At 43.8% G+C, this 16,669-nt stretch overlaps 5 protein-coding genes across 5 annotated transcripts; 1 reads left to right on the plus strand and 4 right to left on the minus strand.

Moving 5' to 3' along the window:
- Window positions 1–260: 260 nt before the first annotated feature.
- Window positions 261–1,918, minus strand: LOC108033048 (uncharacterized). Its single transcript, XM_017107174.3, has 3 exons — window positions 1,520–1,918; window positions 701–808; window positions 261–631 (listed from the first exon to the last, which is right to left on the minus strand). The coding sequence occupies exons 1-3, from the start codon at window positions 1,716–1,718 to the stop codon at window positions 423–425; spliced, it is 516 nt and encodes a 171-aa protein (XP_016962663.1). The 5' UTR covers window positions 1,719–1,918; the 3' UTR covers window positions 261–422.
- A 2,150-nt stretch (window positions 1,919–4,068) lies between these two features.
- On the minus strand, window positions 4,069–4,728 carry LOC108033036 (uncharacterized transmembrane protein DDB_G0289901). Its single transcript, XM_017107163.2, has one exon. The coding sequence runs from the start codon at window positions 4,612–4,614 to the stop codon at window positions 4,255–4,257; it is 360 nt and encodes a 119-aa protein (XP_016962652.1). The 5' UTR covers window positions 4,615–4,728; the 3' UTR covers window positions 4,069–4,254.
- Window positions 4,729–7,071: 2,343 nt separating this feature from the next.
- LOC108033198 (vitellogenin-1) lies at window positions 7,072–9,673 on the minus strand. Its single transcript, XM_017107444.3, has 3 exons — window positions 9,381–9,673; window positions 8,740–8,999; window positions 7,072–8,146 (listed from the first exon to the last, which is right to left on the minus strand). The coding sequence occupies exons 1-3, from the start codon at window positions 9,622–9,624 to the stop codon at window positions 7,418–7,420; spliced, it is 1,233 nt and encodes a 410-aa protein (XP_016962933.1). The 5' UTR covers window positions 9,625–9,673; the 3' UTR covers window positions 7,072–7,417.
- A 1,924-nt stretch (window positions 9,674–11,597) lies between these two features.
- LOC108032957 (probable phospholipase A1 magnifin) lies at window positions 11,598–13,498 on the minus strand. Its single transcript, XM_044093567.1, has 2 exons — window positions 12,608–13,498; window positions 11,598–12,457 (listed from the first exon to the last, which is right to left on the minus strand). Exons 1-2 carry the CDS (start codon window positions 13,496–13,498, stop codon window positions 11,771–11,773), a joined length of 1,578 nt encoding a protein of 525 aa, XP_043949502.1. The 3' UTR covers window positions 11,598–11,770.
- Window positions 13,499–15,885: 2,387 nt separating this feature from the next.
- On the plus strand, window positions 15,886–16,410 carry LOC108033051 (uncharacterized). The gene has a single exon (XM_017107177.1). It carries the CDS (start codon window positions 15,886–15,888, stop codon window positions 16,408–16,410), a length of 525 nt encoding a protein of 174 aa, XP_016962666.1.
- Window positions 16,411–16,669: the final 259 nt, after the last annotated feature.

The raw sequence follows: 16,669 nt of genomic DNA on the forward strand, positions 1-16,669 counted from the left end.
TTAAAATAATGTAAGTGCCTCGACTATCAGATACCTGTAAGCCAGCTAAAGAGAGGAATAGGGAGCGATTTCAATTTGTGAGCTGTCTAAAACATAATATTAAAATTAAACTTAAACGGAAAGTTTTTGGAAATGTATATTCTAGCATTAAGGGTAGGAAAATTTAGTTTGTATTTACTTCTTTAGTGGATCTTAGAAATACCAGTTCAATACCCTTCCCACATCGTTTCAATCAACAAAGCAAAAACAAAAGATTTACAAAATGCATAGAATAGTTTTATTAGTACAAAAAACAGCAATAGCAGAAATAGAAGGGCTATGGATAGAAAAAAACAGGAAGATCCAGGGGGTTGTCTCTATCTCTATGCCATGGAACACAGGTCAGCACCAGTCGGGGTGGTTAGCTGCTCTTTTAGTGGTATCTACCAGCCACCGCCGTGGTGCTTGCCACCTCCGCCGCCACCGCCTCCGTAAAGGCCACCGCCTCCTCCGCCGCCGCCGCCGTGCTTGTTGTTGCCTCCGTTTCCGCCCTGCCAGGAGACGGAACTGCCGCGGTTGCCGGCCAGGGACTTGCTGCCGCCTCCGTGACCACCTCCTTGGCCACCGCCGTAGCCTCCTTGTCCATGGCCACCTGAGGGCAGTAAGAAAGTGGATATTGGAGTACTTTTAATTATAAAATACTTATGAAATATTTATTTACCTTGACTACCGCCTCCGTAGCCCCCCTGTCCACCACCTCCGTGACCACCACCTCCGTGGCCGCCTCCGTTCTTCTGCCAGCCTCCCTGGCCTCCGCCTCCATGTCCACCTGAAACGGGGGAAATGCAAGTCAAAGATAAATAGTACCCTGCATTTTGGAAACCAACATCCAATAAAATATTTACCATGAACTTTAAAAACTCAGAGTTAATGGCGACTTAGATTATATTTGAGAAAAAAGTCTTTAGTTTAGTAAACATAATCTATTTGCAAAAAAGTATACCTATGAGTCAATCAATGTTTTAATATATAGACAAAATCGCCAATAACTCAAAAATATATTAAAATCAGGTTGTAAAATAAACTATTAGTAACTTTTAAATGCCACTTAGCTTAAACATTTCGAGCGTTTTACCTTAACTTATTACTTTTATTTATAGTGGGTAAAGCCCACGTCGCCATTGCTCAACATCATTGCTAGCTCATAAATTGAATTGTTTATTAGTATTTTATAAATAAATAAATAATGACTAAGCCTTTTTGAATATAAAAACTGACTATACAATATTTTTAGACACTTTGTTATTAAATTTTGGCAATGATTTGCAATGACCTAAAAATAGGCCAAGATTAACAAACAAAAATGGTTATCTTAAAAAAAATCAATATCTAAGAATATCATTTTTAACAAGATCCCCAAATTCAGAAAACATCTAAAAAAAATTGGCTATATTAAAATAAATTTAGCAGCACTTAAGAAATGTAAAGAAATTTGTGCGTATTTGTAACATGGAAAAAAATGGGGCTATGTTGCACCTACCTTGGTTACCTCCGCCATAACCTCCCTGGCCACCACCGCCTCCTCCGTTCTTCTGCCAGCCACCCTGGCCGCCTCCGCCTTGACCACCGTAGCCACTGCCGCCGTAGCCACCACCACCGCCTCCGCCGCCCAGCAAGCCGGCCGAGGCCAGGGCGATCATCAGACCGCACACGAACACAAGGATCACAGCGCGACGCATCCTTAAATGTCACTCAAAAAAATATGAAAAAATGGGGCCGACTTGGAACCGAACTCTGGCAATGCAATCGCTGCTGGAGGCTCAACACCACTGATGAAGCAGCCCAGAACTGAGGCATGTTTTTATAGCTCGGCAAGGCGGAAACTTCGGCTGAGTCAGCAGCCTGCCATCCCTCCAAACTCCAGCCGAGCTCCCAAAGGAAGGTTGAGAACTGCACTTCACGTCGGCACAATGCGACTTGGCCAGCAGCTTGTCTGGCTCGAAAAAGTTCTCAAGTACGCCGGCGCACTCGGCGGATACGCAATGTGCGCCGGCTGGGAACATCGCGCATACGCCACCGCAGCACTTGCAAACTGCTGAGCCATGGCTGCATCATTAATTGCCACAGCACACAGCACACTTGGCCACGAAACGCCTTGCAATTTGTCTTACAAGTCTACTATTTCCATGCGAAATTCTAGGCATTCTTTTTTGCTGCCGGCCATGCAATTTGTTGTTGAATTTTTCTTAATTATTATTTCTAAGAATGTTCAAGACTTGCCGCTTGGCGGGGCTAAGTGAGTTATGGAACTGGTGGTAAACATTTATCGGCGTTGCGGAGTGTGGGAATTTGTCGGAATAATTGTAGGGAAATAAATAGGCCAAATATATTATTATTATTATTATATTTAGTGTGTATTTAATGTGATATACCTATCCTTTGAAACCGTTAAATTTAATAGATAAACAAACCATTTGTTTAAGTAAGAAAAACATTGGGATTTTAAATAACTAAGGACTGTCTTTAATTAACCTACGAACATATCAAAGAACTGCTAATTCTCATACCGCAGAGCATCTAAATGGTGATCATTAACAACCGATTCTCCTATAATTTTCATTTCGCATTTATGCTCAATTTCGGCTTCGTTTCTCGCTATTGCCATGCAATATTTGCGATTAATCTTCATTTATACAGCAGCCGCAATTGAATCGCTAAATGTACGAGGCACGACTCCGCAGACACTGGTTCAATGTCAATTGGCGTGCAAACATGGCTGGGTGCATGCTCAAGTGCATTACTTACCATAAATTTCATCGACTCGGCGGCGAGTGCGGCACATAGCTCCTCTGGGCTGCCAACGCGTGCTACCATATGCACATCTGCGGGCTGCAACCACAGTTGTGTTCACAAGACAATCGCAGCGGCGCCCAAAATTGTCTGCACAGTGGTTCTCGGAGGGTTTCGATTGGATGTGGAAAAAGACGAGTGTCTCGCCTATCACATACCTTGTACTCAGCCAACCAATTTCACCTATGAACAAACGGTCCAAACAAACAGGGGCTTCGTAGGCCCTAGTTCAATCTTGTGTTGATTACTTATTCAATTTTAATAATTTGTGGCAAAAAGATGGGTATTCGTAAATAATTGTAGAATCTGTATGCTTAAACGGAGCTCACAGGGTTTGGTCGGAAGCGCTTTGTTCTATATACCGAATAAATACTTTCCAACCAACACCTTTACCCCAAGGAATAAAATGTGTTTGAAATATAACAGTACGATAACCAGTATTTTATTAGCCATTCAATGAGGTTCAACTTGAGGTTCGTTTTTATTGTGGTCACAGGTTCTTTCTAACTTACTTTTGATATAAAAGCTCCATACCCATATTCATGAGGCTTTCTTTTTCTTTGCTGGTCAATTGATTTCAATGGACTCGTATAATGTTCTTATAGAATTCGTAATTTGGTGCCTTTCCCCTCTTTTTTCCGTCCACAGTCTAGATTGAGAAACTCTTCTCCCAGCTGTCTTGGATATTCATTCCCTTTTCTCATAGGTTAAAAGGTATACTAGATTCCAGATTCTTTAAAAAAATATGTGGCAAGATGTGACAAAATATGTTTCCCAATGGGATAAATAGAGATTATATTTACAAACATCTGGTCCTTAAATAGACGATCAAAAACAAAGGATTTTTGTATCCTCATAAAACTAAACACTCGAATTTCGTATTCAAATAATTATCTGTGTGATCGGTAAAAATGTGACATTAGTTTAACAAATACATGTCCCAAAATTTTATAATTTTTGTAAGCACTGTATAATGTTTGGATGCTGTTTTGAAAAAAATCTCGGTGCCTCCCCCTCCTTATGATGATGATGATCTCTGTTGAACCCCACTCGCATCAGCACCTTGGCCACCACCACGCTGTTCCACAATCATTTGCAAGCGAAAAACATAAATAACATAAATAATTGCTCAGCATGATGAACTCCGTTTTCAAGTTTAGAACGTTAATTGCTAACGATCCATAATTCAGAGATGCATCATAAAAATGCTAAGCTAGTTGGCGATAACACGCAGCATCGTTGGGTTTATGCATTTGATTTATTTATTTATTCATTTGTTACACAAAAAAAAGGTACTTAAAAACTATGTTACAGAATCGTGAATAGTGAACCAGGTGCAGAGGGAGGGGAGTGGGAAACTGGGGGACTGCGGATTAGGGATTGGGTTTTCTCTCCTAGAGGTGGTCCAGAATGATCCAGAATGCCTTACCACCAGCCGCTATTGGAGCCGGAGCTGGACCAACCAGAGTTGCCGCTGCTCCAGCCGGAGTTGCCGCCCCATCCTGAGTTGCCGCCCCATCCGGAGTTGCCGCCCCATCCGGAGTTGCCGCCCCATCCAGAGTTACCGCCCCATCCGGAGTTGCCGCCCCATCCAGAGTTGCCGCCTCCCCATCCGGAGTTGCCGCCCAGCTTGATGACCTTGACGACCTGGGGCTGCTGGACGGTCCAGCCACTGTTCCATCCCGAACTGCCACTGCCCCAAGGACTTGATCCCCAGCCCGAGGAGCGCACCACTCCGGCCGAAACGCAGGCCACCAGGGCGCAGAGTACAATGAACACCTTCATCTTGGGAGTTTGGGATTCTAAAACTTGAAGTCCTGCCTCGGTGAGTAGATCCTGGCCGGTTTTTTTGTCTTTCGCTGTGCGTCTCGAAGTGTGGCACTCGAATGCTGTAACCACTGGATCGCCACTCGCTATTTATCGCAAAAAACGCGGCAACTGCGTGGCCCAGACTAATCTGGTCGAGAATCCACAAAATAAATCTCAGACCAACGGCGGGTGGCTGGGCCAGGTCGGCCAGGTACATAATTGCAGTTTCAGTTTATTAAACCACTTTGAGCGCCCGATTCTTGACCAGGGTCAACCGCTTTACAAGCAGAAGCCGCAACTGGGTAGCCATCAAGTCAGCCAACCATGTGGCCAAGTTGCAAAATTCGTACATAGCTCACACGCTTGATGGATCATTTCCTCGCATCGCCTCGCTGCTGGCGGAAACTGCAGCAGAGCTGCACTGCGAGAAATCGGTGCATTGGTTTGTAATTAAATGCAACGTAAATCAGGGTGCTGGGAATTTTATTAACACCATTTCTGGTGCTTTTTATTCAATTTTCCAACACTTCAAAATCAATAACTAAAAAAAATTGTTGTTAAAGATACATTTCTTTAGCTAATATCCTATTTTATTTATTTTTGTATAACCTGTTTATCTACATATAAGCAGCTTGCTACAAAAATACTTGGCTGAATACTAAACAAATTCTTTCTAAGCTCATTGAGGAAAAGTGTTGGAAAACGATTGATATTTTGGATAAGGAAAAAATGCATTAAAAATATGCTTATGAATGATACGAAGACAACATTTCCTGTAGTTGTAGTGTAGTTGCATTTTATTTTCTAGTTCTTAACTTTAAACTTTACTATATATAAATATTGCCTTCGCACCATGCATAAGCGTATTTTATTGCATTTTTTCTCCATCCAAATTGCATGCTTTTCCAACACTTTTTCTCAGTGGACTCAGTAAGCTTAGGTTCAAGCCAAAAGATGAGCGGGAACAGGGGTGATCGTGCCAAGTAGCTGGCGTCGGGTGAGTCATTTGTCAAGTTGGCAGCTTAACTCGCAACGGAGACACTTGCAGTTACAAAGTTATGGAGATGGAGGTGCCGATGCAGATGCAGATCCCAGGTGAAGGGGCCGAAAAACTGAAAGCCGAGTGGCACAGTGGGGAGATGAGTTCGAAAGGTAACTGGATCTCGGCGATGGCATTTCCTGATCGTGACAGTCAGGCGAAGGACATGGGAAAGCCCCGACAGAACGCCGCTCGGTGTCCACGTGATGGTCGGAATATTACAAAATGTACTGGCAAAACTTGGCCTATAAACAACAAGTTTATAGAGCAATGCCAGTCATTATTAATAATCCATTAGCCCCACTGAAAAGTCAACTTTCCAGCCATAAAGATGCAAATCCATCTGGGACATCTAGGCCATTAAAGAGGCTCTAGAAAATCGTATTTTATCGATCCCAACGAGGTGAAATCATCGCTCCCCAGACAACAATCACCACACAAGGCGGCTGACCTTAGGCGGCCATAAAACTCATCTGGATCCCGGCCAGGCGACACCAATTCCACCGCCCATTTCCCACTGTACCTGGGCGCCACTCGGGCAATAGTCAACATTAACGCCAGAAAGCCAACTCCAGCCAACAGTCAACAATCATCAGCTCGTGGCATTGGCGACACCGCGGCCTCTTTTCCACAGGTTATTTATCTTTCGGGTTTCTTTGGGGGGTATGTGGTGTACCCAGGAGTCTGTGGCCAAACTTTGTATGCTCGAAATGGGGTGTACGCAAAGTAACTCTTTCCGATAGGATTTAAAAAACGGATACTATTATATGGACAAGAACAAATTAATTAAGTACTAAGATTATTGGGATGTATTTTGATCTAAATATTTTGTTTTTTAGTTATAAAGTGAATATATATAAAAGAATTGTAGGACCTTAACACTCTTATTTTTATTACCACATCCTATAACCTGTATTTTTATAAACAAATTTGTATCCAAAGACTAATGTAGTAATCACTTTTAAAATAACAATTATTTTTTTTAGATATTTATTTATAAATCAAAATTAGCTTTCATGGAAACCCCTCCTTCTTTAACAGTCGAAAAATATAATTTTCTTAAAGACTTTTCTAAATCCTCTCTATAAATCTATATTATGAGACTTCACTGATACTAAATACTTGTCAGAGAATAACAGTCATCAGAAGTCTTTTATTATTAAAGTCCTGAATGATATGTTTTATAAATTAGGCAGTTATTTTTTTCCCATTTTAGTTGCCGTTTTTTTGTGTTATTTCCGGTAGATTGCTATACGAACATTCACCATAAGTTTTAATCGTGAAGTAAGGCAGTTTTTTATACAAAATCAAAATAATTCACATTTGAATTTTAAAGATCTGATATCAAACCTTAAAGACCTATATCCACTGAAATCAAAACTGAACTCATAACATTTAGATAATAATTAAATATTTTATTTGTATGTAATTCAATGGTCACATGGTACGGTATTTATGCATTTATATATCCTATCACTAACACTCTCCTTCGGTATCACATGGAAAGGGTATTCCAACTTCGAGAGCCAGCTCCCAACGCTGTTTGGACTTTGCATAAGCATAATAAACACAGCTTTAATTGAATTGTCAACGCTGAGAAGGCAAGTTGTATATTGCATATCGACCGCATTCGGGTCGGGTTAAGACGATCATCAAAAAAAAAGAAAAAATTAATGCAATACCTAAAACTATCTTAGGATATATTATGGGAAGGCACCGAAGAAGACCTCCTCCTCCTCCTCAGAACCACGATCTCGAGTTCTTCGTCGTGGAAGTCGGCTCCTCAGTGGTCGTCGAGGAGGCGGGACACTTGCCGCACTCCGCCATGTGGGCCTGTCGCACAATGGAGGCGCGCGAGCCGTAGGGCGAGGAGCCGCTCACCTCCAGGAAGTAGTTGCCCTTCACGTCGTGGGGCACGGCGTAGCCCATGGGCACCTCGTGGCCCGGACAGCGGAAATCCCGGAGACGGGACATAGAATTGCAGCGTGTGGCCGGGAAGTTATTCTCGCTTCCCGGATAGATGGTCTCCGCGAAGTACTCCCAGGAGCGGGCGTGCGCACAGGTCACCGAGAAGCAGCCCGCCGGCAGGGGTCCCATTCCGCCCGGGTAGAAGTCCACGTCGCCCAGCGGATCCCGCTTGCCCAGCACTCCGGGATTGCTGTGGATCACGTCCACGAAGCGGCCATCTCCGCGCATCAGACCCGAGAGGACTTCGCCCTCGTTAAAACAGGGCTTGGCCGGATCCAGTCCCGTGATCCTGGGAATGGTCTGGTTGGTCAGGCGGTGCAGGTGCCGACCAGCCGCTCCCACAATGTGGGCACCCAAGCTGTGCCCGATCAGGTGGATGTTGTCCACCGGCACCAGGTCCAGCAGCTTCACCAGTCCCACGGCTATGTTCTCCCCAATCTCCTCCGTGTTGAAGGCCGACCAGGTGTACAGGGTGTCCACGAAACGAGCGGCGTCCACCGCCTAAAATTACAGGGTATTAAAAATGCTTAACTAGTTTTTAAAATTAATATAGAAAGGGGATTATAATAATATAAAATACTAATAAACATTTGTTTTTAATTTCCCTTTCCCCTTATTTTAAATTCTCACTAGAATATATTTGCATTTAAAATAAATATTATTCCAAAGGAAACAATTTTTCTCTAGGTGTAGCTTAAGAAGGCATTAACTCTTAATATTTCTGGGTTTCACTCACTTTTTCATGACTTTCAAATTTGTAGCTCTCAGAAATTTGCCAACCACATTTTAAGCAGCTTAATAAAACTGGATATTAACTGCAATATTTTAATACTACTTGAAGCCTGTTCTCTTTCCAAAAAGTAAAATAAATAGCACAAAGCCAGGTTGAATACACTAATATTACATTTACTTAATACGGAAATAATTTCGATTAAGTCCAGGGCTAATGAGTCGAACCTGTTTGTAATCTAAACCAATCTGATTGAGACCTTATCGGCTGGGTGAATAAACATTTGTAGTGAACTTGAATTTTAATTTAAATAAACGCCTTTGGGCAAACATTTTAATTGCGCTTCATATTACTCAGAACTCACCACAAAGTTGACGTCGCCGCGGCAATTGTAGGCCTTCGAGAACTCATCGATGGTATCCGACCCATTGATGGTGGTGGTCCATCCGGTGGCCAGGATGACGACCTTCTTCTTGGGATCAAACAGCGGACTCTTCCACATGGACTCCGCCTCGGTGAGTTTGAAGTTGACCTTTGCGCAGGTCGTTTGCAGCTGGAAGTTCATTTTGTTGATGTCCGGCATGTACTTCGACCTGATTTTGTTCGAGGCCAGAGCCTGGGAACCTGGAAAGTCATTTATAGGGGGTTCTATATTTAAAACATCGCATTAATTCAGCTGTTATCTATTTGACTATTAAACAGCTGCTGCTCTTATACTGAAAATGCAGTTTTTCTGCTTTTAAAAGAAAGTTGAATAAGAATGGAGTTTTCTAAGCAACTATTTAATTATATTTTAAATCAAATGTAAATAGATAATTTATTAATAAAATATGTGCCAAAATTCAAAGCTAATGGAAATCTTTTTTTAACATTTTAGAAAAGTGTCATATGTGTCATAAGTCATAAATGTGTTTTCTAATTCTCAAAAACATTGCCAGCGCCAGCATTATTTCGAGAGTAAACAGAATACCTTGGGTCATGCTTTGACCTCCAATAGATACTTACAAATAGTGTTGATGGAGTTGGACACGAACTCGAAGGGGTAGCCGGCGATGAGCTGCTTGCTGCCGTCGAGGAGGCCCTGGGGCGTGGGCAGGAGGCTGGGGTCCACGATGCTGGTGCCCACCTTTCCGGCGGACTCTATTATATCCGTAAGAGTCCATTCGATGGAGTGGCCCGAGGGAATGGAGGCCAGCAGCTGCAGGAGCAGCACCTGGAGCGGAAGCGTCTTCAGCGCAATTCGTGGCATCCTGGACGAGAACTCGGTGAGAACTGAGTGCCGGAAGCCAAGTGACAATTGATTTTATAGCCTCCCGAGGGAGGGGCCGAGCGACAAGCACACAGCGCCTTATATGTAGTCTATAGGTGATTCCACTCGACTGCGACCATATCGATGTGTGTTCCGATCAGATAAGGTGCACTTGTCACCTAATTAGTTTCCATTTCGATTGGCTGCCCTCGCCACATCTCGCCGGGAAATCGAGAAACTCGAGAAATCGGGCTCGGGCTCGGGCTCGGGCTCACTGCAGTCGCATGTCCCCAGCTCATCTGCATGTATTTTGATTCTAATCGAAAACTAAAGCAGCCCGGGAGGCATTAGTAACACCAGATAACGCCCTATTATGCAGTCCGGGGATCCAGTCGATCGGCCAAACACTCTTTTCAGCCACTATCAGCGCTGAAGTTCGACCTCTAATTCTGTCTTACAGCCCGAAAATAGATTATCGCCGAATCTCACCGAAATAAACAGCGAGACTAGGAGGTCTCGGAATTCCCCATTTTTTAGGCCCTCATATCACCACGTGCCGTCTGTAACTGATAATGGTCCACCAAAATCTGTGCATTTTCCAGCAATGGGACTTGGCAATTGGCGAGGCCCGTGCCAGTGGAAGTGTATCAAAGTGTTCACTGGGAAATTAAATATAATCTTACTTTACTTTATTTAGGAGTTATAGCTGGAGAGCAAATGTTTGACATTGAAATGTGGAAATTGATCTATTTTCTGCTAACTATAAGTTTCTAAAATGTTAAGGAAATAAAGTTATTTTTATTGTATTATAAATAAACGTTAAAAACAAGAAGAACTCAATGCAAATTTTAGAATAAAAATTAAATAAAAATTTTTAAAATTAAAAAAAATATAAGATGTTAAATTAGAGTTGATATTTAGTCGAATATTTAAGGATTGTGTATATCTCAACTACTTCAAACCTACTGACCAATTCTCCCAGTGTAATGCCTCTCACGTATTTAACATCAAATGCTGCTGCCGGTTACGACAACAGGGCCATAATAATAGCCATATTAATGCGGGCGCATTGCTCACCACCCATTTCCCATTCCGTATTCCCCGATCTCGACTCCCGATCGCCAAGCCATTGTTTTATCATTCCGGCAACGTGCCACGGACAATTTTAGTGGGCCCGAAACGAAGAGACGTCACAAAAGAATCAACTCTGCGTTGACATCAGCGCTCGTTGATTTCTCACACAAATCACGGGCTAAGTGAATTCTCAGCAGCAGGGACGGGGGCTCGGCCGGGGCTTGTCCTTGAAATTATCGGGTGAAACCCTTGGGTATCTGAACTGCCTAACAATTGGGAGATAGGCCGCTCAGTAGATCTGACATAATTGTCAGTTATCCCACATTGGTTATTATCGTTCATCGCTTTTGAATTATATTAGCATATTTTATTTTTAATTTTTACACGAGCGGTGCAAGTTAAGGAACATCTTATAATAAAATAAAATGATCTACTTGTATTTGTATTTTATAATAAATATTTAACTAAAATATTCCCTGTAAGGTTCTTAAAACTCTAGACAACCAGTTGCGAACGTGTACGTCAAAGCAGAGACAAAAAAAGTGATCTAGGGGTTGTCGCATGTAGGGTTGCCACCCCACAGTTGTGTTTTAGGTTTGAAAATCTTTGAGAAACGACCAATGTTTAATAAGTAAACGGATTACCATGCAAAAATTGGGTTCTTTGTAAGGAATATTCGGAAATTTTAGAAAGAAAATAAAAAAGGTTAGGGTTGCCACCCCACAGATGTGTTTTAGGTTTGAGTAAACGGATTATCATGCAAAAATTAGGTTTGTTGTAAAGTATATTCGAAAATTTAAGAAAGGAAATACAAAATCTTTTTTTTAATTTTATGTTGAAAAACTTTATAAACATTTTTTAATATTTTGTTAACATATTTTGCTCCTATTTTTATTTTTAGTTACACAAATAAGAATTATTTCTTTTTACTAGTAATAATCTATATACCTTTTATAAGGACGGAAACGTTACCTTTTGGCTGTTACATGCTTTCCACGAAATTGAATACGCCCTTTTACTATACAAATAATGGATTAGGATTATAGCTAGTTTCAGATTTGTTCTACAAATTTTACTCGCAGGATCCGCATGCGGTGGTTGAATATGTGTAGGTCTGCGAATTGGCATTCTTGCCGTAGGGCTCCGCCCGATTGGCGCCCACGTAGAACAGGCCCAGATCCGTGGGCTTGGCGGCGTAGCCCATCACGGTCCTCGTGTCCCGGCAGTAGCTGCCAAGGAGGAGTTCCGAGTAGCGGTCACATCGCCGGGCCAGAAAGTCGTTCGCATTCGAGGGATAGACCGTTTCCGTCCAGTAGTCCACGGCTCGCTGGTGCGAACAGCTGATGGCGGTGAGGCCCTCGCAGCCCTCCTTGAAGGGAACCCGACCCTGGACAAAGAAGTCCGCGTCCCCAGAGCGTTTCGAGGTGCCCAGCATGCCGGGATTCGAGTGGATGATGTCCACGAACCGGGCATCCCCACTGCGCAGACCCTCCAGGTCGTTGCCGTCGTAGAAACAGGGGTTGGCCGGATCCAGTCCAGTAATCCTCTTCAGGGTCAGGCCCCCCGACATCTGCCGGTAGTTCCTGCCCGCCGAGCCTGCTATCTGGGCGCCCAGACTGTGACCCACCAAGTGGAAGTGGTTCGTGACATAGGTCGCATTTAGGCGGAGGAGTGCCTTGGCCAGATAGGCTCCAATGACCTCTGTGTTCAGGGCTGACCATGTATACAGGGTGTCCACAAAGTCAGCGGCATCCAGAACCTTAAAAAATATAACTTAATAGTTGTTAAGTGAAAATGAAAACCGATGAAAACCCAAATATAATCGACTTTTAACTTAAGAAAAGAGCTTAGTAAAATATATGTTCATCTATACATCCCTCTGTATGTTTAGTCATAGTTCTCCACTCACCAAAATATTGGTATCATTGCGACAACCATAGGCCTTGGCCACGGGTCCGCTGTTGGAGTCGTTTATGCTCGTCCTCCAGCCGGTGATGAACAGGACCGTGGGTCTGTCCTGGTAGAACCCGGGAGTGTCCCACAGCTCCTCGGCCTGCGTCAGTGGAATGCTGGTGTTCTGGCACGCGTGCTCGGTGTGGAGAAGGAACCTCATGCGCGAGACATCCGGCACGAGCTTGGACCTCACCACGCCGAGATCGACGATCGTGCTGCAGATATAGTTGAGGGTGGAGAAGGCTATGTCCAGGGGCAGGCCGATGAGCAGCTGACGCAGCTGATCCTGCAAGCGATCAACCAGCAGGTCCTGATACGAAGGCGGCAGCTGTCGCAGGTTGATCCTGTCACCTCCCTGAAGCCCAGTCCCTTCCCATTCGTTAAAAAATCTATTTTGGCAATAGTTGGCATTCTCTTCTCTTAGGAAGTCCAAAATTAATTCCTTTTCAATGGGGGTTTTATTAAAACTCCTATTTCGCAAATAGATTAGGCTTTCGTTCCCGAAAGTATACACAAAGTCAGAAATAATTTCTTCTGAACTTATAGAATCTGAATATTGTGGTTTGGCCTCAGATTTTAAAAGATTTGGAGTTGTAGTTTGCGGACTGAAGTTGGTGGAACCAATTTGACTTGGAACTTCGGTGACAAAGCTTTCCAAATTCCGAGAATCGAGTTCCTTTAGGCTATCAACGTCTGAAATATTCACAATTGTGGGACTTGATTCGTTGAAAGTATCTTTTGGAAGGTCGCCAGCTGGGGAAATGGATTCCTTTATGGAATCTGCTTTGATAGGCCTTGGAATCCTGGCCAGCACCACCAGCAGCACCACTAGAACCGAAGAAGTCATGGCAATCCGCGAGACACTGGGAGAAAACTCAGCCACGACTAGCTATTTATATGTGGGCCAGCTGAAATGGCACCTTTCTTTTCGCCACTTCGATGGATATTTATGACCCCCGTAGATTTAGTTGTCTAGTTCTGAGACACGATGTCACGAAATCGCCCACGAAACACGTGTCCGGGCCTCACGACCCACTGGGCTTGCAAAATCCAGGTAGCAATCGCATAATTTCCAAGCAAATATTTCTGCGTTAGGAAACGTTTCAGCGGCTGCCAAAAAGCGAGCCATCTAATAACCGCCTTGCTCCGCTCCCCATTTCACGGCCCGATCCCCAGCTCGCCGCCCCCACCATCGGCGGCGCAGCAGAAACTTAAACACAAAACAAGCGGTGCTATTACATTGGCAATTTGTGCGGCTTGCTGCCGTCGTTGATGTTGCCGGCACGCAACCCAGCAGCAACTGGCAACTGGCAACATCGCCAATCGCAGGCAGCAGCAGCAGCAGCAACATCGGCAATCAGAAGCGTTAAGAGTGCCCCCAGTGGGCCATTCGGGCGGTGGATTCGCAAATGAATACTGCCCAACTGATCCACTGGGCGACTTAAAGAAAATACTGGACTGCACTCGAAGAAAAGCTACTAGAAAAGGCATTCTCTTAACTCCACATCTATTATTTATATTTTGCGAAACTTTATTGATGAAATCCAATATATAGAAAATATGCTAGCTGGTTAAATTAATCAATAAGCATCCAAAAAATTAAATTAAATTTTAAAAAATTTTTTAAATCAATTACAACCCTAAGAATTCAAATAGTTCAAAATAGTTTAAAATATTTAAGAAGCTATATTTTATTATTTTTTTCTTAAATACAATTCACTTCGAAAATCATATATACAGCTTTTTTTAAAAATAATATTCATTTAAACTTTTACAATATTATATTAATTTAAATAAATTATAACTCATATTATTGCCAAACTATTTGATTTTCCTATATTTATTAAAGTGCACTAAAAACCTATTTACCTATTTTATTTTTCATATGTTACTTTTTTGGATACAGGTAAAGATAGTTTTTATTTTCTAATAGCTTCCTTACATATCCAACTGCTGTTATTTAGTGCGCCTAATCTTCGTTACGACTGCATTAGTTTTGGCAATTTATTCGCACATTTTAAGTTGTACTGCCGGCGGGCACAATCGAAAATGTTTATTCGTACATCGGTTGCTGTTTTGTTTCGCTTTTCCAGCTTTTGCAATCTTCCAGGCACCGTGCTCCGTATATTGATGTATAATGTAGTTAGTACGAGTATCTGTATCTGGGGGAATATGGGGAGTGTGTCGGACGCACGGAGCTGTGGGTTTTTGGAAGACGCTGGCGATCAAGCGCGGGCTACTCGCTCTGCTGGCTCGTTGTGCTTTTAATTGCAGGCGGAGACTCATGAAATCGAAACCAATTCAGATTGCTCTATATTTTCCAAAGAGCTTTGGGGGTGATTAATAAGTGGGTTTGTGCAATATTTATATATTAAAAAGCAGTTAGAGAGAGACGATATTCATGTAAGCATATATGAAGGCTGTGCCAGGCGAATAAGAATTTTGAAAATCAATGAATTGAATGAACTTCTTTCTCAGCAGTGGCGTACGTTCCAAGTTTCCCAAGAGGCTAATTGCACTTTCGGGCCACTTGGCACATTGAGCACACCTCACTGCATTGTTGTGGGCCGGGGATACATGGGTGTGTGCCTAACACTCACCTCCCACAGTCGCCCATGTGAACGACTCTTTATATTTGCCATTCTACTTCCACTGTTTGCTGTCGATAAACCCAATTAGTTGGGCAGTGCCAAAATGCGAGCTTCCGCCTCGAGTGCAAACAGGCGGAGGGTTAAGGCTCACAGGGATGCCAAGAGTGACGCAATGGGCCGAAAGCAAGCGAGTGCCGGGCCCAAGAACGGGCCTAATGGCCGAAAAAAGTAATCACAGCGCAGAAGACGAAAATTATTACGTATACGCACCATTGCAACAGGCTTTTCAATGGCCCCGCCACTTAGCCGTCGACGTAATGCGGAGTAAGTGCAGCAAATTATCAGCTCCAGCCGAACGACGAGCGGCCAGCGGCAGCAGGCAGCAGGCAGATGTCCGTTGCAACATTTTTTTTCTGTGTTTTTCACTTTTCGCCAAACAAAAGACTGTGTGCAGAAGTCGGTGGAAAAGGCAGGAAAATGCGCCAGGCACTTGCGGTCGAATGTGAGTGCTCGGAGCATATAAAACCAAATGGAGTTGGCAGCAGTAAATTAGTTGACTCGAGACATTTAGCCGCGTCGGTTAAAAGGCTTCGACTTTTCCAACTCTTCCGAAAGCGAAAGAAAATCAGACAGCACTCCAACCATGTTCACCTACCGCCTGAAACTGATGATCCTGCTGGGCCAACTGCTGCTGGGCATCCAGAGCTATCCCCTGGGCGACGACCTCTCCTCCAGCGTGGTCCACTCGGCGGGTCTGCTGGGCCACTACGCCGGCGGCTTGACTGGCGGCGAGGCGCTCTCCAAGCTGGACTTCAGCTCCTCCTCCCACGAGTTCGGCAGCACCGGCCACGAGGATCACCTGGGCTCGCTGGGCGACCACCTGGGCGAGCAGAGCTTCCCGGCGGACTACGGCAGCAGTGGTGCCGGCGAGGAGTACGCCGAGGCCAGCGAGGTGCACGCCCACTACGAGGACCACAAGGCCGTGCCCGGCATCGACCACGGCAAGGGCGCCTTCAGCTACAGCACCCTGTACGAGTTCAAGGACCGCGACGAGCACGAGCTGCACCACCTGCAGCACCAGGCCCTCGAGGAGCAGGTGCAGCACCAGGCGGAGCACGACCACCACCTGGAGCACCTGGAGCACCACCAGCTGGAGCATCTCTACTAAGACTGTGATAGTCGCACCCAAGACCTAGCAAAATGCTCAAAGATTACCTTATTCTAAAGCTGTTTTTTTTGTTATAAATTACTAAAATAAAACTAAGTTAAAATGAATTCTAAAACGTGTTTTGGGGGCTGCAAAGTATATATACACTCAGAAAAAAACATATTGATACCACCCATCATCACCACTCCCTTGCTCCTAAACGAATCATGTTTTTCTGGAATTTCTGATTTGGTGCCTTTCCTCCCTTCTTTCCGTCCAC

This window comes from Drosophila biarmipes, chromosome X, assembly GCF_025231255.1.
Source record: "Drosophila biarmipes strain raj3 chromosome X, RU_DBia_V1.1, whole genome shotgun sequence".
NCBI classification, from domain to species: domain Eukaryota; kingdom Metazoa; phylum Arthropoda; class Insecta; order Diptera; family Drosophilidae; genus Drosophila; species Drosophila biarmipes.